The sequence below is a fragment of the Elephantulus edwardii genome, unplaced genomic scaffold, assembly GCF_000299155.1.
Source record: "Elephantulus edwardii isolate Elephantulus edwardi_28Jun2011 unplaced genomic scaffold, EleEdw1.0 scaffold00026, whole genome shotgun sequence".
Taxonomy (NCBI): Eukaryota; Metazoa; Chordata; class Mammalia; order Macroscelidea; family Macroscelididae; genus Elephantulus; species Elephantulus edwardii.
In genome coordinates, this window is record NW_006399776.1 from 6,346,776 (window position 1) to 6,371,697 (window position 24,922).

The 24,922-nt window shown below is 44.2% G+C and overlaps 1 protein-coding gene and 1 pseudogene across 1 annotated transcript; one reads left to right on the forward strand and one right to left on the reverse strand.

Moving 5' to 3' along the window:
• The first annotated feature begins 407 nt into the window (after positions 1-407).
• RMDN3 (regulator of microtubule dynamics 3) lies at positions 408-23,026 on the forward strand. Its single transcript, XM_006883012.1, has 12 exons — positions 408-612; positions 7,635-7,827; positions 8,232-8,375; positions 15,209-15,494; positions 16,105-16,207; positions 20,109-20,169; positions 21,561-21,636; positions 21,790-21,867; positions 22,089-22,187; positions 22,451-22,504; positions 22,638-22,718; positions 22,973-23,026. Exons 1-12 carry the CDS (start codon positions 426-428, stop codon positions 23,024-23,026), a joined length of 1,416 nt encoding a protein of 471 aa, XP_006883074.1. The 5' UTR covers positions 408-425.
• On the reverse strand, positions 17,836-19,394 carry LOC102850243 (annotated as a pseudogene).
• Positions 23,027-24,922: the final 1,896 nt, after the last annotated feature.

Sequence of the window (24,922 nt, forward strand, 5' to 3'; positions counted from 1 at the left end):
GGGAGAGGCTGACATGGTGGCAAGGGGGCAGGTAAGAAAGAGACTGGGGGTCCCAGATGATGTCCTACCCGGCCCGAGCGCTAGGAGGCGGGCAGTTTGTGGGTCGCGTGGCGAGGTCTTTGACCTCAGAGTGGTTTGGCTGAAGCCGAGCTTGAATGCTCTGGAGCCGGAGCCTGGGCTAGGGGGTGTGTTGGAGTGGAGGCTACATCCAGGCTGAGTAAAGACGAAGAGTTCGGACATCGGACTGGCAAAGCCTTGGGGTCCGCACTCGGGTGGGGGTCGTCTGGAGCTAAGGGTCTGGACAAGGAGATATGTCTAAGGTTTCGGCCTTGCGGGGAGGTGGGTCAGACTCTCCAATCTCTGTCCCTGTCCCAACTTTTCACCCCCTCCCTTCTCCCCGTGTCTCCTGCGGCTGCAGGGACAGCATGTCTAGACTGGGGGCCCTGGGTGGCGCCCGCACCGGCCTGGGACTGTTGCTGGGCACCGCTGCGGGCCTTGGATTCCTCTGGGCGTTTTACATCCAGCGGTGGAAACGAACTCAGCGCCATGGCCAAGGCCAGAGCCTACCCAACTCCCTGGACTACACGCGGACTTCAGAGCCAGGACGTCAGGGTAGGACACACGCCCCCCACGGCCCGGTCATGGTAGCTGCAGATGGATGGACCTGTGGGACAGGGAGAGCCTGAGGTGCTTGCGGCTTTCACCCTCTTGGGACGCTTACAGACAAGGAAAGCAATCCTCTTCATTCTTCCCTATAATTTCAGGACAGTGTATTGTGAATAAGACCTTTTAGCTTTCGCTTTTAGTTTTGACTGCATGTGTGTGTTAAAATCACTTACTGTTGGTATAGTTTGGCTTAGCATGTAGTAAATGAGGCAAAAAGAATAATTAATCTTATAAGAAGAGTTAAACTATTTTAAGTAAGTCTGTAGAATTTAAAGGGGACCCTGAAGACTATATAGTTCATTAGTTTTGTCTTTGTGAGGAGATCAAAATTCAAATGATTGAGTAATTGTTCTAAGGTTATCATGGAGTAGTTAAGTGGCAGGGTTGGGCCTGATCACCTGGTCCACTGGACTTTTCCACAGTACAGGTCAGGGAGCTCACTTAATGCAGTTGAAGCTCAGCGTGACTGGAAGCAAGCCACAGCTGAAATGGTACTTTCAGTTTTGCAAAACTTTCATGTTGACTCATTGGAATAAAGAATCTAGGGCTGATAGTGTAAACCTTCCTGCTCCTTCCTCATTTTCATGGAATAGTGATTAGATCTTTTTATCCCATATTAATTATGGTTTCTCAGATTACTGATTTCAGATCTGACTTGTTATGTTGGCCTGGAAAACTTAATTTTGGAGGACAGCCTTTAGAGAGTTATTACAAGTATTAAATAATTCCACTTTTATAAGAAGACAAAAATGAATATATACAATATATACACATACATATATAGGATCCAGTGATCATTGGTGATTACTAGACATAGGTGGGGGAGGAGGTGGGAATCACTCTAAATGGTATCTGTTGTTTTTAGTGTTGGGAGAGATAGCACAGAATGTGGTATAATGATCACAGCTTGGCCAAAGTAAATCATGCCAGTAAGACAGGAAGCTTGTGCTAACGAATGTGGCATATATAATTTGACAATAACCAAAAAATTAGTATATAGTTACATATGTAGGTGTATAGCCATATATTTGCTTGGAAAAATAAGAGAAATGGTCAGTGAACGAGGAAGGTCCTCAATGATATGGATTTACTACAACAATGAGCTTGAGCATGTAAGAATACACAGGATACCCATCAACAAACTTATGGATAGAAAAACTATGGTAGATCCACACAGTGGAATGCTATGCAGCGCTGAAAAACAATGAAATAGTAAAACATTATACAACATGAAGGAGCCTTGAGGACATTATGCTAAGTGAAATATCTCAGCCGTAAAAGGACAAATACTGCATATAACACTGCTGTTATAAAATAGGACAGACAGAGGGAGAGAATGGGGAAAGAGTGGATAGATAATGAAACTGCATTAGAACAGATGAAGGGAAGACCTGTTTGAAAGGAATGTATGATTATTCATTACATGTTTGAGAACAATCTGAAACAACGGGTGCATTGCGGGGTGCACTGGGGCATGGAGAAGGGAGGCAGGAAATGTATAACAATGAAGAAATAAAAGACAGAAAAAAGAATGCACAGATAGGGCAACGTTTTACTTGTTTGTGAGCTCACTAAGAGGGAGTTCAGTGGCCTAGTGGAAAGAAGCTGTACTGCAGTCCTAAAGGCATACAGTTCAAATCCACCAGTTATTCCTTGGGAGAAGATGGGCAGTCTCCTCCCTTGTGATTTACCGCCTGTGAAAACACATTGGAGGGTCAGCTTTTGGTTGGTTCTGACTTGACAACACACAACAACAAGGTCACTGTGACTCATGGTTGACTTGATTGCACCTGTCAACAGCAAGGCATATTATCTGTACTATTGTGTGAAGGCATTTTTTTTTCCATAGAGGACACAGTTACAGACACTTCTCGGACATAAGCAAACACCTTTTGAGATTAGTTTTCTGTTTTTGAAGGCTTAGAACTTGAGTCTCATGTAATAATGTAATCAGTTGGCATAAAATAGTTTAAAAAGTTTATTTTCTTTAACCTAATGAGGTGAGTAGAATCTGAAGTCTTAAGACAATTTGAATTTAAGATAAAACTATTGGTCTCTGCTCTTCAAGAGTAAGAAAGAAACCAAATTCCCAGAGAAGAGGCAGGTTTACAGGCCTTACATGAGCCATGACTGCTTTTATCCCAAGACTAGAAGAAGTAGATAATGCCCAGCTATCACTATCCACTGTTCTACTCCAGAGCACAATATTTGGCTCCTGTTAGAATGGGAGAAAACATGGAGCAGAGCCTGGATTTGGTAGACCAATTGAGAATAGAAGGTTCCTGAGACTTGCCCTGAGGTAATCTTTAACCTTCAACTAAAACAATCCCCAGAAGACAACATTTAGTGAAGTAACAGAAAGACACACGCCAAAGCACATGAATATTATCCATGAGTTGGAAAAAAGTGTCTTTATGAGACCAAAATATCAACAATTACCCTGAAGCGAAAATAAAGGAGCAGGGGAATTAGAGTTCTGGGAAGAGACAACCAAAATCCAATGAAAAAGAGTGTTGACACATTGTGAAAAATGTTACTGTCACTAAATAATTTGTGTAGAAATTGTCAAAAGGGAATAGAATTAGCTGTGTAAAGTTTCCCTGAAAGCACAATAAATGATAAAATTAAAAAAAAAAAATGACCACCTTTACTAAGTGTGAGGACAGGGCAGCATGGGGATGGCCATGTCTGACCTCTACTAACTCCATAAAATAGAAATGCCCCCATCAATAGCATCCAGTACAAAACCAATTCTCATGAGTTAGGACATGTCCACCATACTCCCTCATCTATTTCGACCAGTTCCACCAGCAATCTTGCTGCCCTACTGGGTCCAAAATCCATTGTAATATCTACACAGACCTCACAGAACCGTACTTATAATTATGGGAAATATTAGGGAAGTTAACAGATTATAATTCAGAGAGGCAACAGTATACACTTTCTCTGTCAGGACAGCTCTTCTGAAGCATGCTCACAGACCCTTCAGCCTTCAGGCCAGTGTTACAAAGCTCTTTAATTCTACCGCTGACAGCATTTCCCACTGCTCCCCACTGCCCCCAAGGCCTCCAGCAAGCCTGGACGAAGTCCGCTGGCTCTGATTCTGAAGCAGCAGTCCTAGGTGAGCTGTGTCTCACATCAGGTCTTTTAGTCTCTGCTGTGGTTGCTATTGCATTCCTGTAGTGTTGCAGACTGGGGGTAAAGTACTGTAGGTTTTGATCTGTGATGATGCAGGAATCTCTGGCCCCAATGGATGTGTACTGCATTTTCTGCTTCTTTCCTGCTGGAAGTTAAAGTCTCAGATTTTTGCCACTCAAACGGCTTAATATAAACTGGTAGAATGGCAAAACTAGCCAATCGCCTTGTAGATAGACTAACATCCTATTTCCATGTTTCCACCCAGCCATGTGGCAAAGTCGAGGACAATGGCCTCGGGAAGCCATTTTGAACAGTAGACCCATTATACCACACTGGCACTATTTTATAATCTGGTCGTAACCCAGGATTGCAGATGTACTTGCTGTTCATTGCCTTTTCTTGAGTTTTGTTTGTTTGTAATGTCTTCTGAAGTTGGGAGAAGGTGGCCCAAGGCTCACTCTTGCTTTGTTGTTGTTGTTGTTGTTATGTGCCGTCGAGTCGTTTGCAACTCATAGCGACCCTATGTACAACAGCCCTAAACCCTGCTCTATCCTGTGCCAATCGCATTGCCTCTGACACACCACCCCGATTACCCCAGTCACTGAATAGAGGGTCTTCCCCTCCTGCGCTGTCCCTCTACTCTACCCAGCATGATACCCCTCTCTAAAGACCTGTCTCTCCTTACAACATGTCCAAAGTATGTCAAACGAAGCCCCAGAATCTTTGCCTCCAAGGAGTAGCCTGGTTTAACCCTCTCTAGGATGAATCTGTTTGTTTTCTTGGCAGTCCATGGTACATTCAATACTCTTCTCCAGCACCACAGCTCAAAGGCGTCAATTCTCCTTCTATCCTCCCTAGTCATTGTCCAACTCTCTGATGCATAACAAGTGATTGCAAAAACCATGGCCGGTATCAGGCACACCTTAGTCTCCAGAGAGACACCGCTGCTCTTGAGTACTTTAGAGAGGTCCCTAACAGCAGACTTTCACATCGCAATTCATCTTTAGATTTCCTGGCTACTGGTGCCAAGAGTGTTGACCGTGGAGCCAAGCAAACTGAAGCTGTGAACAATCTCAACCTAGGAAGAACTTTCAAGCATGGAAATACAAAGGAAGAGGAACAGTTGTAAGCAGACACTAGTGATTGGAACATGGAATGTGAGAACCATGAATGTAGGAAAATTAGAAATTGTTAAGAAAGAAATGGAACGCATAAATATTGACATACTAGGCATTGGAGAGATGAGATGGACTGGCATGGGGCATTTTGAGTCAGATAATCATATGATATATTATTCTGGAGATGAAAAGGTGAGGAAAAATGGAGTTGCTTTCATAGATAAAAAAGAAATTTCTAGATCTATCTTGAAGTACAACATTGTGAGTGATAGGATTATATCCATATGCTTACAAGGAAGTCCAGTGAACACCACTATCATTCAGATATATGCACCAACAACCAGAGCCAAAGAAGAAGAAATAGATGATTTCTACCAACTCTTGCAGTCAGAGATAGATCGAAAATGCAATCAAGATGCATTGATAATAACGGGCAACTGGAACGCAAAAGTTGGGAACAGAGAAGAAGAATCAGTAGTTGGAAAACATGGACTTGGTGACAGAAATGAAGCTGGAGATAGAATGATTGAATTTTGCACAATGACTTATTCATTGCAAATACGTTTTTTAAGAGACATAAACGCAGGTTATACACATGGATTTCACCTGATGGTATGCATAGGAATCAGATCAATTACATCTGTGGAAAAAATCGCTGGAGAAGCTCAATATCAGCTGTGAAAACTAGGCCAGGAGCTGATTGTGGAACAGACCACTCTTGAATATTGTTGAGTGGGCAGTATGGGATGGTACCAGGTTATAAGGTTTTCTTAACAAATTATTTATGCTTGTCTGAGTGTGTGCTTTGCCTTCATGATCTCCCCTCCCCCTCCATTTCACACTTTCTAGTCCATTTGCCTAGTTGGTTGGTTCTCAGTTTGCTGGTTGAAACCCACCTGCAATTCGGCTCAGGACTGGATCAGTAGGACTTGGTGTGGAGTTTTCCCTGTGGGATCTGTATGGATTTTTCCCAGTGTGCCTGTTCTCTCAACTTGAGAAGAGCTCAGAGACTTTTTTTTGCTATTCTTTGTGAAATACTAGAATTTTTAAAAAATTAATTTTAATGAAAGTTTACAGAGACTTAGGGTTTTCAGTCATTCATTGTTGCACTTTTCTCCCTACCCACTGCCTCCCCACAATTTGCTCTTCTCCTTGAAAAGAAAAAAATTCTTTCATTGTTATGCAATTCCCTCCCCTGCCCTCCCCAGTCAACTCCACTATGCAGCCTTCACTCTGGACTTCTGTAATGACAAGAATACCCATTCATATATCCCTTTTAAACAGTTCCCTCCCTCAACTGTTTCAATGCAATATACAACATTCCTCACCTCCTTTTCTGTCTTCCATCAACCCTGATGTCAGTCTGTTTTACAACAGTGGCACTATGCAGTATCTGTCCCTTTGTGTCTGAGATATTTCAGTCAGCATAATGTCCTCCAGGGTCACCCATTTTGAGTAATATTTCATGAGTTCTTTGTTTTTCAATGCTGCATAGTATTCCATTGTGTGAATATATTAGAGCTTCTCTATCTGTTTGTTTGTTGATGGGCACTTGGGTTGTTTTCAGCTCTTTGGTATTGTGAACAAAGCTACGATAAACATGGGTGTGCATATATCTGCTTGAGTTGCAGTTATGGTTTCTTTAGGGTATATTCCCAGTAGTGGAATTGCTGAGTCAAATGGTATCTCTATTTGCAACTTTTTGAGAAAATACCATACAGCCTTCCATAGTGGTTGCGCCATTTTACACTCCCACCAACAATGAATAAGGGTTCCAGTTTCTCCACAACCTCACCAGCATTTGATGTTTGCTATTCTGCTAAATATTGCTATTCTTACTGGAGTGAGATGATACCTCATAGTTGTTTTGAGAAATATTGGAATTTGAATGTGTTTCATTTTCATTTTGCTGCATGTTTAGTATTACCTGCGTGTTGTTGTTATGTGCCATTGAGTTGGGATGGAGTAGAAAATTACTTATACATAGATGAAACTGGTTTTCAGAGGTTGTAAATTGCATGGGAGGAGATTGCCCATCTTCCTCCTGATAAATAGCTAGTGGGTTCAAATCATCTGGCTTTGGATTGGAAGCACAACTACTGACAAGTGCCTGGTTATTATTTAGTCAGATCAAGGCTTTTCTTTCACTCTAGTAGGGTAGCTGTTCTGTGTTCTACTGTACACTCTTGCAAACATCTCACCTTCTCTGCTGTGATATGCCACACTGCTCATGGGTTCTGGGGTTCTTGAAACGGAGGGTTCTTGTTTAGAGATTATTGTTGTTATTGTTATGTACTGTCAAGTTGGAACCAACCCATACCTGGCCCTCCAGTGGGTTTTCAGAGGCAGTAAATTTCATCCTCTTTCCTTGGAGCAGCTGGTGAATTTGAACCATGTGTCTTTGGATTGGCAGCACAGCTCTTTAAGACTAGACCACCAGAGCTCCCTTTGATATTAGAACCTTAATTTCTTTCCCCCAATTTCTGCCTGTTCCTATGGTTTTATTAGCTGGGATGAGATTAAAGATTAGAACTTTATTTCCACTCCCCCCCTATTTCCATGATTTATTTATGAAAACAATGCCATTTGAACGTTATATGTCTTCTCTGTAAGTTCAACTTGGATGAAAAGCAAGTGTTCTTGAATTCTAAGTGAAGATTCCTTATTTTCTGTCATCCACGGTGACACTGTCTCCTGTCTCCCTCCTTTCAGTGATGCTGATGCGGCCAGTCCCAGGTGAGGCTGGAGATGCTGCAGTGCTGCCAAGCCTTCCACGGGAGGGGCAGGAGGAGGTGCTGGACCGCCTGGACTTTGTGCTGAACAGTCTCGTGGCCCTACGACGGGAGGTGGAGGAGCTGAGGGGCAGCCTGCAAGGGCTTGCTGGGGAGATTGTCGGGGAGGTCCGGTGAGTCCAGGTCCTTCTGCTGCTTTTACCCCAACTTATCCTTGCCTCTCCAATTTTTTAGCTGCGGTGTGTTCTGGCCCCTGCTACTTGTATTGAAGTAGGTCATTGATTTCATTTATGGCTTCTCCTAATTTACGGTGAAGTGCATTCGTACCTTGCCTTGCACAAATTCCTTGCCCTTGCACCCTCTTACAGCATCTGGAAGTCTGTCCTGTCCATCTGGTCTGCCCATGTAGGCTGGAGCCAGAGTGGCCCTTCTTGTTCTTCTGAGGTGGAGCCCCGAGAGTTAGTTTTCTCTGCCTTTAGCCCCTTTGTGAGGAGTGGTCAGAAGCTTTCTCGTGGGGAGGGACGAGCCAGGCTGGATGGAGCCTAACAGCACCCTCCTGAATGGGGCCTACTTTCAGATCCCACATGGAGGAGCACCAGAGAATGGCCCGGAGGCGAAGGCTCCCATTTGCCAGAGAGAGAAGCGACTCCACTGGCTCCAGCTCCATCTACTTCACAGCCACCTCTGGAACCACACTCACAGATGCTGAGAGCGAAGGAGGGTGAGTCAGCTCTTTTTATGTTGGGGTGGCTGCCGCCAGGCTGTTTTCAAAAATAATGCTAGACCAATCTATTCTAAATAATTTTTGGAACAATGTATAGGTATAAGTAAATAAAATACAGAACAGTTGAAGGGAGCTCTGGTGGCCTAGTGGCAAGAAGTTGTGCTGCAATCCCGAAGGCTCAAATCCACCAGATGCTCCTCTAGAGAAGGCTGGGCAGTCTCCTCCTGTACTAGTCAGATCTGATTTGACGGCACACAACAAGGAAAAAAACCCATACAGAGTAGCTGAACAACAACAACAAAAAATTATCCAGTTTCTGTTATGCAGACATAATGACATAATATACACTTTTCTCTCTTGTAGCACTGGTTTGGGTATTTTTCGATGTTATCCCAAGAACTTGCAAGAATTGTTTTGTTGACATAATTTCTTTCATTGAGTGTGTGAGCCAGGTCTGGAGTTTTCCAAGCACTAGACGGGCCCTCTGCCCTGGATCTTCTCACCTTCCCATGAGGGAGGCTCTACATGCCGCCAGCTCTGCAGTGGGAGGTGGCTGAGCCAAGTACTCGATGGCCCAGCAGGTTTGAATAAAGCTTTGTTGTGAGGTAGGGCCACAGGCAGGATCTAGTGGGCTGCTTTCTTCTAAGCCGGGCCAGGCCAATGCTTTTTTATTTTAAATCACTAGCCCCCTTTTGAAACTCATCCCAAGGCTGGAGTCTGAATGAAGATCTGTTCCTTGTGCACCTGCTGCTCAGTGCAGCGTCGGCCTTGTCCACTGCTAGCTCGTTCATCCGAGGGGCCTGCAGGATTCAGAGGCTGACCCTCCTCTGCTAACCTTTTCCCCTCCTCAGGGCAAAGATTAGTATCACCAACAGTCAAGCCTTATACAAGGTCATGGTGATGACCATGCACGAGAAACTAGAAAATCAGCCATTCAGGATGATTTGTGTGGGTTTGGGCCTCTTTGCCCAAAACAATTTGTTATATTTGCTACCATTCTTTTCATTTGCTCTGGTGGCCCAGTGGCAAGAAGCTGTGCTGCAATCTGGAAAGCACGCAGTTTGAGGCCACCAGCCGCTGTGCGGGAGGAAGATGGGCAGTTTCCTCCTGTGCAATTAACTGCCTCTGAAAACCTGCCAGAGGGTCAGCTCAGGGTCGGTTCTGACTCTGCGGTGCACCACCAGCACAACCACCACTGCCACCATTCTCCATGTACTACCCACTGTCCTAAACTTTTTTCCAAAATGTGATTTGAGTAAAAGTTTACAAAACAAAATTAATTTTTCTCTCAACCATTCATATACACTTTGTTTTATAACATTAATTACGATACCCACAATGTAATGACACTTTTCCCACTTCCTGTAATTCTCATTTCCATTAAACCTTCCATCCTACTCTTTCCTGCCTTCTGGACTGCAGCCTTGGGCAAATGCAGCCCTTTTGACCTTACAAGGGTGGTTATTGTATTTCAGAGGGGAGTACCACCCTGTGTTACTGGTTACCTTATAGGACTGTCTGTTGTTTGGTACATAAACTGTGACAATGGACTTATGTGCATTAAAGGATTGTAGAGGACACAGGATCCAGCAGGGTTTCAGTCTGTTGTACCAAATGGCACCTAAAACCAACCACAACAACAAATTGCTTGGCTGAAAGTTGAGTTGTATTCCAGGTTCAGTTCGGAGGGTAGCATAGTCTCGGGGTTTTGCCAGTCTCTCTTGTCCAGCAGTCCTGGTCTGTGTTTGGTTTTGAGTTTTATTTCCCTATTCCTCCCACTCTGTTCAGGATCTTCTACTGTGATCCCTTTTAGAGTGGTCAGTGGTGGTTGCAGAGCACCATCTAGTTCTTCTGGTCTCAGGGCCACAGACGTTTAGGTTCACTTGACCATTAGTCCTGTTAATGAATTGTTTCAGTACATTTTTCTTTTCTTCCCTCTTGTTCTGAACAGGGAGAGACCAACAGTTGAACTTTAGATGACTGATTGCAAGCTCTTGCAATCCCAGTCACAAACCATCAAGGTCGTGCGAAGAACACGGTCCCTGTGGGCTACATATCAGTTGACTTTAATGTCCCCCAGGATTATGATCTCCAGGCCCCAGAACTGGCAACTCCTTCCCTCAAAGTGTTTGGTTAGGTTATGATTAAGAAGTTTACAAAGCATTGTCCCTGTTGGATCTGCTATATACATAGATGTTTTTATAGTATACACTGAAATGAATTTAGAAATATCATCTGCCAGACCTTGTATGGCCATGGGTGTGGTCCTTCATCTACCCATACCTGTGCATCTTGCCTGTCTGCCTGTACATCTGCTGTTGACAGGATTTCATATGGACCTGTGTCTTCAGTTGTATTATATTGATTATCCCCTTATTGTATATTGCCTTTCCCCCCCCACATCTCAATTTCTATCTCTTATCTATTTACTAATTAATTGTCACGCTTCTCTTTTTCCTTTCCCATCCCTACTAACCATCAAAGAATGAATCTTTCTGCATATGAATCTCTCTTTAGCTTTTTATAATGTTGTTGTCATTAGGTGCTTTTGAGTGGCTTGTGACTCATAGCGACCCTATGTATATTAGCTCTAAAACCTGCTCTATCCTGTGCCAACTTTACTGTCTCTGACATACCTACCCTCATTACCCAAGTCACTGAATGTCAGATGAAGCCTTAGAATCTTTGCCTCTAAGGAAGAGCCTGGTTTCACCCTCTCTAGGAGAAACCTATCTTTTCTCCTGGCAGTCCATGGTATATTCAATACTCTTCTCTAGCACCACAGTTCAAAGTCATCAATTCTCTTTCTATCATCCCGAGCCAATGTCCAGATCTCTGACACATAGAAGTAATTGCAAAGACCATGGCCTGGATCAGGCACACCTTAGTCTCCAGACTGATGTTGTTGCTCCTCAGTACTCTGGAGAGATCCCTGATGGCTGACTTTCCCAATGACTTTTCTCTTGATTTCCCAACTGCTGGTACCAAGAATGTTGACTGTAGAGCCAAGCAAACTAAAGCTGTTAACAATCTCAATCTCTTCACCATCTATCATAATGTTGCCATTTGGCCCAGTGGTAAGAATCTTTGTTTTCTTGATGTTGAGCTTCAATCCATATTTAAGTCTGCAGTCCTTGACCTTCTGTAGCAAGCACTTCAGGTCCTCCTCAGTTCCAGCAAGCAGAATTGTGTCATCGGCATAACACAGGTTGTTGATGAGTTTTCCTCCAATTCTAATGCCACATTCCTCCACATAGACTTCAGGCTCTTGGATGATCTATTCTGCATATAGATTGAAAAGGTATGGAGACAGGGTACATCCCTGGCATACACCCTTCCCAATTTTGAACCATGCAGTGTCTCCTTGCACTGTTCTGACAACTGGCTCCTGGTCCAGGTTTCACATTAGCACAATCAAGTGTTCTGGGATTCCTATTCTTCTCAGCGTTAGCCACAGTTGTTGTGATCTACACAGTCAAACACCTTTGCATAATCAATGAAACACAGATAGACATTCCTGTGATATTGTCTGCTTTCAGCCAAGATCCATCTAACATTAGCTACAATATCCCTAGTACCTCAGCCTCTTCTATACCCAGCCTGCCCATCTGGCAGTTCTCTGTTGATGTGCTGCTCTAGTCGTTTTTGGATAATTTTCAGCAGAATCTTACTTGCATGTGATATTAGATCATCATTAATAATATAATAGTGATCTTATATTTATCCTTGGAATAGAGATGTAGCCAGAGTGCTCCTTAGAAGCAAAGATTTTCTGAGTTTGTGTCACATGTTTTGGGCATATTGTCAGGATGGGCCAGTGCTTGGGAAAGGACATCTTGCTTGGAAAGGTAGAAGGTCATTGAAAGAGAGAAAATTCTCTTACCAGTTATATAGATTGACAGTGGGCTTAACACAGTGAAAATGTGAGGGTGGTGAAGACCAAGCAAGGTTTCTATCGTGTGTGTAGGATCACTGTGAGTCAGTTGACTTGATGGCACCTAACAGCAGCTTTTTTCCGATGGAGATCTTGAGACTTATTAAGATTTGATGCCCTGCCCGTTGTTATACAATTTCTAATGGGAGTCACCGTGCAGATGCAGCCCCTCTGACTGAGGTCCATTCTCAGAAAACTGGGTTCTGCAGGGGTAAGGGCATGAGGCCTGAGACATGGCTTGGTCCTCTGGTGTGAGGGTCCCTCAGGAAGATGTGCAGCTTGTGGTCCTTGGGAGGTCTGCCCATTGGCTGTCGCTTCAGTGCAGTGCAAGGGCAGAACTGAGGTACAGTGCTGTTTGGTCAGCCCGTCTTGCTTAAGTAATTTCAGCCTAGCTTCTTGTTTGGGCCATTATATGCCCTTTGTTGTCCTCACTTAGCTTTCTAAGAAAATTGAAAATACTACCAATCTCCTTTTCCACATCAGTGACACTGAGCACCTGTACTGGCTTTGATTGTTGCTCAGGTGTCTCTTGACCTACTTGAAGTCTTGGTGAAGAGCTCTAGTTATGTATCCATGTCGATAACTGCTGGGTTGAGTCATGACAGTCTCAAGGACTAGGAGGAGCCACCCTTTTCTATTCTCTGGGCTGAGAGATGCTTCTAAAGGGCTGAGGTAGAGGCAAAATGAAATTAATATTTAACATATATTTGGATTGCAAAGAGATGAGAAAGACTAGAGGTAGGTTATAGTGAACAGAGGCTTACAGATTCCATCTGTGGAATTCAAGTAAGCAGGCCACTTGGGTAATTGATGTTTGAAATTTGAAAGAGGGTCTGATAGGAGAGATTGTGTTCTGCTCAAAATCAGGACAGAGAACTCAGAGGCCTCAAGGAGGTGTAAAGAAGATGTACAAACTTTTGAGGTTAGTAAGAGCAAGAGTGGCTAAATAGGGAAGTGTGTGGGTACTTCACTGCTTGGGGTGCCCACTGAGGCTCCTAAGGCCACCCAGGGCAGGACAGCATGCCAGCTACCTGTAATGGGGCTTAGGGAAGGGGTGGCGTTCTTGATTATCGCTCCAGCAGGCTCAGCCACATGATTGGAGGCCAGTGGTGGTGCAATGTGGTTTGGCTGGTTAGTATGTGGGGCATTGGTCATGGGTGACACTTCTCTTTGCCATGATCAGTGCTATGTAAGTCAAGGGTGAATCTGGTAGGAGACCACAAATACTGGCCAGGGAAAGAGGGTTTCTTTGAGGTTGAAGGGATCTAGATCAATGGGTTATATGAAAACTATGTTCTCTACTTCTCTCAAATGCAATTGCAACTTTGAGCTCCCAGACCAACTGAATGTGGCAGAGCCAGAATCATCTCCTTTAAGAACCCAACTTGCTTTTAACCATCCCCTCCTCCAGGAAACCTTCCCAGGCATCCCATCAATCTCACCATCCCTCCTCCTTGGGCATCTATCAGCTCTTTCAGCTTGACTCTTATCTCTCCAGGCTCAGGGCTGATGTCTTGTCTTCTTTGAATGTCTCACAGTTCAGGAGATTGTGAAAAAAGAAATTAAGTGCCAAAAGAAGAGGCTTTGTAACTGAGCACTTGGTCACTGACTGGGCTATCCTTAAGCAGCAGAGGGGCAGCTCTGACCTCACTCAGAGAGAGCATGGTGTCCCTGGACCACCATGGGGACAGTGAATTCCTCTTGTGTGCATAGGTCCTTTTCAAAGGTCCCTGCCAGTTTCTAGCTGATTTCCAAAGTCTCAGAATATGTTAAATGAAAGGACTGTCTTTCTAGTAGATTTCTCAAACGTTTGGGCTGGTGGTCAGGAAGCTGTGAATGGTTCCCTCTCCAGAGGTGTATCAGCTGGGGCTCCCTAGGACCCCCTAAGATGGCAGATCTAGAGCTACCTACCTCCCCAAAAGGGTTTGTTTGCCTTCCTTCCACCTACAAAGTAGTCCCCACTGCCAGCAGGATCCTTTGGTTCCCAAGAGCTATTCTTACACTGTTTTGTGTGGTTGCTGACTCGGAACAGAGGAACAGCTTCAGTTGAGAAAGAAAATGTGGGTGTTAGTGCTGCCCATGCCTCAGAGGCTGGTTTTGGCAGGTGCTTTTGGCTGATAAAGCAAAAGTGATTGATAAACTTGACAAACCCTTAGCCCAGTGAGTAATCTCTCTCAGAGATCAGCTCCACCTATAAATTAAGGTTTTTATTTTTCATTTATAAAAAGGCATACATGCTCATTGAAGACATCATTCTAAAAAAATCTTACACTCATTGCTGTTAAGTCAGAACCAACTCACAATGTGTGTTCAGAGGCAGTAAACTGCACGGATGGCCCATCTTCCTCCCACAGAGCAGGTGGTGGAGGTGAGCCCCCTCCTTTGGGGTGGAAGGGCAATTCCTTAACCACTAGGCCAATAGAGCTACCTAAAGACATCCTAATAGAGGAAAAGGACCTTTAATACCTCTAACCCGAGACCTACCAGCGTAATTGTGACTTACACTTTTCTAGGCTTTTTTTTTTTTTTTTATAAATTTCTAGCCGACTTGGTGTTGTTCACCAAGCAGAGCTTTTAAGAAGCTTGTGACCTTTGTGACCTGTCATGAGATCCTCAGCTTCTTATAGGAAGCTTTCTTTTTTTAAATTTTTTATTATTTTTGTGTGTGTGTACCGTCAAATCGGATCTGACTGGTACAGGAGGAGATTGCCCCTCCTTCCCCAACAAAGCATCTGGTGGATTTGAACCGGGAAGCTTTCTTTTGAGGCCTTATTTCAGTCTCTAAGCAACAGGAATGGTGCTTATTTTGTGCTTTGGACACTTTGCCACAGGGAGTCCCTCCTTGTGAATGGCCCTTCTCTCCTTTGATCCTGCCTCTCACTGTTTTCTGCTGCAGGTACACAACAGCCAACGCCGAGTCTGACTATGAGCAGGACTCTGACAGGGAGAGTGAGGACGGGGAAGATGATGTGAGCTGTGAGACGGTGAAGATGGGAAGAAAGGAGTCTCTGGACCTGGAGGAGGAGGTGGTGTCAGGCCTTGGGCCCGGTGCCCTGGGAGACGGAGAAGCTGCTGGCCAGGAGGACGTGTTACCCCTCTTGCAGCAGGTGGATGCGCTGCACCTGGGCAGCAAGCAGGACAAGCGGGAGGGCTTCCAGCTGCTGCTCAACAACAAGCTGGCGGTGAGGCTCGCAGCCCCCAGGGCATGACGGGAGGCCCCTGTGGTCACTGCCTCCTGGGAGAAAGGGAGGAAAATGAGGGTGAGGTGACAGGGCTCCCATCCCCCAGATTGCACAACTTGTTCCAGGAGGCTGAGCGCTGACCCTCGGGGCCCACAGGCTGCCCTCCTCCCTGGGCAGTCCTCTGCCAAGGACTAGGAGTCAGGTCTTGTTTTTCTTTCTCCTCTTCTTTAAAGCAGAAACTCCCAGTGACCTGCCCCATATGAAGCTTCCATTGTCAGTTCTTCTCCCAGGTTCACTACCAAAGTTTTTGCTCACCTAGGTATAAATGCTGAAGTTTTCATTTTCCTTCATTTGGGCACCTTTATTTATTGTGTTGGCAAAAGACTTTCCTCATTGTCTTCTTGGAGTTGACCTCTTCTCTGGGCAGTTGTGGGAGACCAGCATGCCCTCCTGCCAGCCTGGATCAGCCACCTGCAGCAGGATGGCTGTGCCCTGAGGCCGGCCTGATCTCAGTGACTAATACACTGACTGGGGAACTCAGGAGTGTGGGGAGTGTGTCAGGGCCCTACTCTGGCCGAGGAAAAAGGACTCACATCTGTCTGGTTCATAGTATGGAAGCCGGCAGGACTTTCTCTGGCGCCTGGCCCGGGCCTACAGTGACATGTGTGAGCTCACCGAGGAGATGAGTGAGAAGAAGTCATATGCCGTAAGTGGTAAGTGCTGACAGGTTTCTGGCGGGAAGAATCTGGGAGTGGAAGTGGCCTATCTGCTTGGGACCTAAGGAATGACCAAGAGCAGCTGTAGCTCATTTACCCACAAATTTTGGTTACGAGCCCTTGCTTCCTCCTGTTGAGGAATAAAGCAGGTTATTCTTTTGTTTAAGTAACAGGTGGCCAAATTTTTCTGTAGTTGTATCATATTAGTGTTACTTTTGTTCCCAACCCCTAATTACAAAGGGGTAGGGGTGGAGAGAGAGTGAGTGTGAGTGTAAGAGTGTGTGTGTGTGTGTATAAAGCCTCCTTTCTTAATGTGAGGATTTTACTGCTGTTTAGGAATCTAATTTCAGTTATGTGGCCTGTAGGGCAGGTCTCCCAAGAACAGGGGGAGTGTTTGGTTAAGCGTGGGTGACTACTGCCACCACAGAAGTCCCTGGAGTCCCCTTTAAAAATCCATTGTCAAAGTCATATTCAGGGGTTACGATGCTGTAAAAAAGAGCAAGGGCACTGTGAGGACGACCATATATGACCTTTATTAACTTTACTAAGGGAGAACTGTCCCTATCAACAGCACCAGTAACACAAAACTAACTTTCATGAGGTCAGACATGTCCTCATGCTCACGCTTTTCTGCTCATATTGACATCAACCTTACTGTTTTGCTGGGCTCCAAAATCTGATGTGATAGATCACAGAACACACAGAACCATATGGGGGAGTCAAAAGGTTATAATCACCCAGAGGAACACGGTTCGAATCCACCAAATGCTCTGCCGGAGAAGGAGGCGCAATCTCCTCCTGTACCAGTCAGATCTGATTTGACGGTACACGCACACAAAATAAAAAAAAAAAAGGTTATAATCAAGATTAATAATACAATACAGTCACGACAGCTTCTTTTTTTTTTTTTTAAGACAGCTTCTTAAATGTGCACAACAGCACCTCAGCCCCAAGCCTTGTGGCTCTGGTTCCTGCCAAAATTGGCTCTCCTCCCAAACACACCACGCCCCCTGCAAGGTCTCATCTCACACTGGATAGTCTCCATTTTGATCATGGCTGCCCTTTTCCAAGTGGTGGGGTTTCTTCGCTGGTGGTGGCTGGTTTCTTTCCTCTTCTCTCGTAGGGTAAGATCTGTCTCTCTCACTCTGGCTTGCTCAATTCAATGGAGAGATTGGCCAGCCCCCTTGTGGGTAGGCTAACATGCCCCATTTGCATATTCCTGCCCATCCATAGACCATCCTTTCTCCTTAATACAATAATTAGTTCAGCATAAAACAAAGTTAGTCTTTTGGCTAGGAAAGACAATTTTGAATGATAAACCTCAGATACCCGGAGATGCACCCTACCTATCTATGGTAGGCTCAGGCCTGTCCTTTGTCTGGCCTCAAGATACTGGAACCCCCCCCCCCCAAAAAAAAAAAAAAAAAGAAACACAGGGATCTGAAAAAGATTGGTCTTATGGAAAAAAATGTTATGTATTGCCTGGCCATTCACCTTTAGTGAAACATCTGTAGGCTTATAGTTAGTTAATTGATTATCTAAAGTTGCAGAATTATCTACAATAGATTCATCTACTTCCCCCCGCCCCAAGATGAACAGCAGAGAGTTCAGCATTAATGAACATGTTATAAAAAGAGAAGACCAGATCCCATGTTATCCTGACCCTTCAGATCCATCTTTCTTTGCTTCCACTTTCTCCTTAGCTGGAGCAGCAGCAGAGGAGGGGGGAGGCCCACCGCTGGGGCAGGTCCACCAGCATCCCCATTGCACATGGAGCTCCCAAAGTTGGTCAGGGCCTTTGGCAAACAGACCAGGCCAGAAAGATTCTCCATTTGCAGCTGCTTTAATGAGGGCATTGATCTGATCTTCCATGATAGTCACCTCATCATCGTGCAGTATGAGGGCTGAGTCAAAGCAGGTGAGCTCAGAGACAGAGGCCACGGTGCAGCAGTGCTACATTGAACCAGCCAGTGCTAGGGAGTACCAGTGTAGTGCTGGGTGGTGCTAGTGCTGCCGGCTGCAGTGCTCGTCTGGGTGAATGAGGACCTCACCCCTACGTGGCCTTAGCTTCCTGGGGAGAACCGAGCACCTTAGCAGCAACTGACAAAGGGGGCACTTTCCCACTTTTATAAGTACAGCCCTGCAAACACTATTGAATCTCTGATAATGTGGAATCTAGTAATACTTCAAGGCCATTATTCTAAACATTTATTTTTGTTGCAGAATTCTGCTAACATAAAAAGAACAGGCCAATTGAATTGAATGTTTAAGAAGGCTTTCAGAAAAGTCTCTGAAAGTTTTAACAAAAGGTCCTTGCTTAGTTTGCTTCAAAAGTTCTGCTTTCTCTCCTAAACTTTATGTAAGGATCCTGATAAGCTTGTGGACTGCTTTTTTTAAAATTCTTGTTTATCAACCTTTCTGGTCCTTTTGGTTCCTATCTCTTATACCAGGAGGCAGCAACCAATCCTGAAGGAGGCTGGGGGGGGGGTGTAGATAGAAGAGCAGCTTCAGTCAGCACTGTTCTGATCTGGCTCCCCAACCGTAGCACCCTTGGACAGATCTGTTCTTGCTCCAAGTAAGGATTATGGGCAGTCTTTGAAGGTCCTGCTCTGGGACTAGAGTCTTTTAAGACCACTCTCGCTGGGCCTAAAGGTCTTCATTTCTATCCCTAGAACCTGGACAAGCAGGGGCAGCCACTCTGGGGGATCTTAGGCAGATATCATGCTAACTTCATAGTTTAAGCTAGAAATTAATGAGGGTAGAATATTTGGCAGGAACTGACTGTCCATTCTTTACTCATACTTTTCTAATGAGAAAATCTGTCTTTCTTGAAAAGGACATTGGTAATTCCCCAAGAGAGACGATGTCCATCTCTAGTAGGGCCACATTTCCTTGAACTTTGGCATGCTGAGCCCTTCAGAGCATCACTTGTCTTAAAAATGTGTCATCAGGGAGCTCTGGAAAGAAGCTGCACTACAATCTCCGAGATATGCAGTTCGAATCCACCAGATGCTGTGCTGGAGAAGGAGGGGCAATCTCCTCTTGTACCAGTCAGATCCGATTTGATGGTACACTCACAAAATAATAATAAAAAAATGTTGCGTCATATGTATATTATACAATTACCATTATTTCAAATATGAAGATTTCAGAGTAGCCAGCTTATCACCTAGACACATTCCATGTTCACTTCCACTCCTCTCAGCTTTAGTTAGTGGCTAACTGCTCTTTCGCAGTGTGCAGGTGTGATGCTTTGGCCTGGATGACTGCAGGCCCCAAGCCCTGATTCTCTAAGGTTTCCTATCAACAGCTTTCATGTAAATTAGTCGTTGTGCCTAGAAAACTGGGGTATATTATCTCTAAATTATTTCTCCACAAAAATGATCCCTAGTCAAACCTGAGTCGTTTTGGCTCTGTGAGGGGAGTTTGGACCTGGAACAATAATTAGCATGAGAATTTAATCAAAGATGTGGATCCTCTTCCCAGGTAAATGCATTTATACCAAAAATCTGATACAACTTAAAAGGGATTCATGGATATCCACAGCTCTTCCACCAATTAAAAGCCGTCCAGAGTGAGGTCTGGTGGGACAATTTCTGATAGCCTTTGGGTCTTGGTTCTTAATGTTTAAAATGCTTAAACCTGCTTTAAGAACGTAAGGTCATTTTTGAAATATGGTAGTTGTGGAAGCTGATGACAAAGTGATAGGGGGCAGAAGTGAAGCAAGTTACACAAATTCATCGCTGAGAAACTGTGTGACTTTATTGGGCCCAAATTTCCAACCATTTCCAGCTAAGTGGATGGGTAAAAGCTAAAGCAGTTTATTCTTCTGGCAGCCTGTCTTGTGGAAGGGTGTGCAGGGGCCCTGATCAACTTCTGGCCCACCGTTTCCCTACAGGAAAAGAAGCAGCAGAGGCCGCTCTGGAGAAAGGAGACAAGAATGCCGAGTGTCACCAGTGGTAATAATCTGCAGGGTCCCTGGAAGAACCTGTGTGGGTCTGGAGGGGGGGGCTCTGCTCTAGTCACAAAGGCATTTGCCAGAAGAACCAGGAGTGGGGGCTCTGACCTTTGCGTCCACAAACTCGTTTCCACTCCCAGTCAGAAAGGGCAAATTTTCTTTGGGAAGGTACCTTCATGTGAGGTAAGGAAGGTCCCACCACCACCCTTACAATGACATTTTCCTTTTTTTTTTTTTAAATTATTATTCTCTGTGTGTGTGTGTGTGTGTGTGTGTGTGTGTGTGTGTGTGTGTGTACTGTCAAATTAGATCTTACTGGTACAGGAGGAGATTGTCCCTCCTTCTCCAGCAGAGCATCTGGTGGATTTGAACTGTGTACCTCTGAGGTTGCAGTGCAGCTTCTTGCCACTAGAGCTCCCCTACAATGACATTTTCAAAGTCATCCTAGCTAAAAAACTTGTGGGGTTTTTAGGGAGATGATTTGCTCCTCCTTTCTCTTGCATAACTCTTTCCCCAAGCTGCAGTCCCTGGCTGGGAGTGGACTTTGGCTTCTTTGCTTGGCTTGCATGAGTAAAACTGGATTTGAGTTCATCCCCAGGAAGTTCTAAGACAGATACTCAGAGTTCGATAAGTACATGAAAAAGAAACTTGACCTTGGTTTTCAGATTCTGTCAAACGTACTTCTAGGAACATGTACCAGGAAGTTCTAAGACAAATACTCAAGAGTTTGATAAATACATGAAAAAGAAACTTGATCTTGGTTTTCAGATTCTGTCAAATGTACTTCTTCTAGGAACATGTACCTCTAAGAGGATGGTAGTAAGACACCTTGTATTTGAAGACAGGATAGGAAGCTGGCTGGTGGAGTGAAGGTCACTCTTCTTTTCATTCCCAAGTTAACATTAGAAATTCCTTGAGTATAGTGACAATTTCACTGTCATAAAATATGGCTTTTCAAATCTCAATGTATAGTTCCAAGGCCAATGACACTCTTACAGTTTATTCAGGAGACAAAACAATCTAATTTGGCCTTTTGATCAATCAGAGATCTCCTTTTCAAGTTTTTATAACATCTGTGACTGTCTTTATGAAAAAGGGACACTTCTAATACCGGGGATTTGGATTGAGACCTTGCCTGAATATTCTTAGGTTCAGGGGAGCTTTTTTACCTAGTATATTTTGGAAAGTTATGAGATTATCAGAATACTGGCAAACGACTATTAGGCGAGACGGCAGATCTCTGAAGAGGGAATTATACATAGAAAGTGCGTGTTCAGCTCTGGTTGGAGGGTGGCAGGGCAGAGGCAGCCGAGTCTCAGATGGGAAGCTTGTTCCTGGAGGTGCTGCTGCTGAGCCCTTGTTGCTAAGCTTGCCGCTGCTTCCCCTCCGTAGGTACGCGGTGCTTTGTGGTCAGCTGGCTGAGCATGAGGGCATCCAGAGGCGCATCCAGAGTGGCTTTAGCTTCAAGGTGAGGAAAGTCTGCTTCTCCTTGTGCTGGTCTAGCTCAGACTCTGGCTGCCCCGAGCTTCCTCCGAGGGCTCTCCTACAGCTTCAGTGGCCTGGCTCTCTTCCTTTTAGCAGCCTTGTGTCTGATGTCGTGTTTTACATTTTTCTGCCTCAGGAGCATGTGGACAAAGCCATTGCTCTCCAGCCTGAAAACCCCATGGCTCACTTTCTCTTGGGCAGGTGGTGCTATCAGGTGAGCATTCCAAGGCCAGACATGAGTGTCCTGTGACACTGACCCTGCTGGGGAGGGGAGGGCCCTCGGCTTCCTCAGCCAGGCACCAGCTTCTGGATGCCTGTGGTATTGATGTTTGGGAGCCAGCGGTTTGACCCTGTTTCTTTCTAGCACAGAATGCTCTATGTTCCTACAGCTACTTCTTCAGACTTTTCATTTACACTTTAATCTTTTCCTGGCAGGTCTCCCACCTTAGCTGGCTAGAAAAAAAAACTGCTACTGCTTTGTTAGAGAGTCCTCTCTGTGCCACCGTGCAGGACGCCCTACAGAGCTTCCTCAAGGTAGGCGGACGGGCAGGAGACAGCAGCCCGAGACACCAAGGTGACCCGATTCCTCCTAGACACTACTGGGAGCCTTAATGGGAGGGCTTCCAGTAAGAGAGTTTTGTTTATGAGCTCTGTTTAAAATTGCAATCACCTAAAGAGAATTAAAAAAAAATTTCAAGATCCCTCCAATCAGTCTCCAGTCTGAGGACAGGAATAACTCCAGCCTGACTTGAATTTGGGATCCTCTTACTGAAATAACGTCGTCCTCCTTTTCCTAGGTTGAAGAACTACAGCCAGGATTTTCCAAAGCAGGAAGGATATATATTTCTAAGGTAAATGCATCTGACAACCTTACAGATGAGAAAATTTAGAAATAAAATTTCTAGGAACTCCTAAAAGCACATATACTCATCCTTCTCTAGTTTGGTTTCTTTTTGCCAGGTTTTTACTGTTAGTTTTTTTCAGTGCTACAGAGAACTAGGAAAAAACTCTGAAGCTAGACGGTGGATAAAGTTGGCCCTGGAACTACCAAATGTCACTAATGAGGTAATACTCTTTTCTAAGTTCTGGGCTCTGTATCATCTCAGCAAAATTTTTCCTTGAGCTCATGTTTCTCTAGGAAAGAAAGTCTCCCTTTTTGTAGGCTTTTGTATACATTTCTCCCAGGGGACAAGATGGAACTTGTGGGTGGGCTTTGAGCTAGCTGGGAAAATTAAGACCCTGGTACCAGTAGTTTGGGAAAAGGTGGCTCAGGATTTTGAGCTCGAGCCTTATTCTGTTTCTCTCTTTTGTCTCCTTAGGATTCAGCTTTCCAGAAAGACTTGGAAGAATTGCAAGTAGTTTTAGGAGAATAATCACATTCCAGTGACCTTTATAACCTGAAAGATACCACTGTTAAGGGGAGGGGGGAAATATCAAGGCTTCTTTTGTCGACCTGCTTAGCTCAGGAGACCAAGCAAGGCTGATTTAGGGTGTGTCCTAACTCCTGGGTGTGACCACCACCTGCTGTTACTCTTCAGTTTCTTGCTTGTTGTCTACCAGTTAATTTATTGTAAGCCTTTACCTAATTGGAAATAGGGGAAGTAGAGGAGGCTTAGGTTTCTTCCTTCTCCCCCAAGTGCATTCTTGAAAAATCAAGACTAGTTTAGCACCTGCCTATGGCTACACGTGGATGAAGCCTTGAGAGCCTTCTAGAGCCAAGAAGCCAAAACAGTGACACTGTCAGATGCTAGTGAGGTAGGTTAACTACAGAGCGCTACAGAACAAAGCACAGGGAATATTAAATTATAATAATTTTTTACTCAATACTATTTAATATCAATGTACATAGTTTCAAGATCATATTCTATCAACCAGAATGAGAGAAAGGGCAAGGGAAGAACACAGATCTTGTCCCCTTATCACCTATCATGTGGATTCTTAACTCTTCCTGGGTTGAGGGGCTGATTTACAGCGTCCTGGCAGCTTTTGGGATGACAGCAGCAGCAAAGGTTTATGATACTGTGAAATGATTGTCTCGAGTTACTTGGACTGCATTATGGCGCACATATTTGAAATAAACATATTTGATTTGGAAGTTATTTTAATCTCCTCTTTAATGTTTTAATTATTAGTTCCTTACTCTTATTCCAGAATTGTTTCCTCGTATAGAAGCTACTGTAGACAAGTCTACAGTGTGTCCAGCAGTGTTTAGAGTAAGCTCTTTGGTTAACACTATTGCCAATGGAAATTTTAGTTCTGCAGGGCCTGATTATATTTAGCCTTACAAGGCCCACTGCAACTAAGGTGTTCCCCGCCTGTGTTCAACTTCAGTTAGCACTAACAATATGAATTTCCAGGTAAAGTCACTTAAATACTTAAATTTATTGTAACACTGATTTTTTTATACAAGAACCAAGTTTTCATCCCAAGAATCTCATTGTGGCTTTTGCTAGAACATCCTGGGTTGTTTTGTGACTTAGAAGCAGAGAAGACTCAGGATGCACTCAATTCTGAAGATGAAGGGACTTGTTTGGGTGGGTGGGTGTCTAAAATTTACCTGATATTTTTGTGTGAAACTGATCAATGCTTATGGAAGATCTTGACTGCAAGGCTCAGCAGCAAAGATGGAATTGTACATAAGGAAAACGGGGAAATGAGGTAAAGGACAAAAATTTATAAACTCTTAAACATTTTATTTGGTAACTGTCAGGGACAATGAATGACAATACCTCTTTCACTTCAGTCTCCAGTCCTTAAAGCACTGTTTTCAAAACAGCTGCATTATATTGACTGGTCCTCTTATCTTCCTAATGTAGAGGGACCAACATTGGCTGCAGTAGCACATTTTTGCTGCTATCTCAAAACTGAGAGGCCCAGTGGAGATAGAAAAGCTGATTAAAACATTCTAAATAGAAGAATGAAGAAAAATATCTCAAATCTTTAAAGCAGAACAATTGGGGCAAGAACCAGACCTTTATCATACGAGGCTTCTGGAATAAAAGGCCATTGGAAAGCTGTGCTATATCCACTTTTATAATAGTCTCTTTATAATATAACATTAGGTTGAAAATAAGCTTAATCATCTACATGCTGGATTCTAAATCAGAAATATTTTTACATCCAACCATCTTTTGAACTCTAAAAGCAACAGAAACTGATTAATTCTAGCAGTGCCAAAAAGTTAATATGGAGTCCATGTCTTGAAACATTTGGGTTGTGTAAAATTAGTTCCTAACCTGCACTCACGACAAATAAAACTGATTTATTAC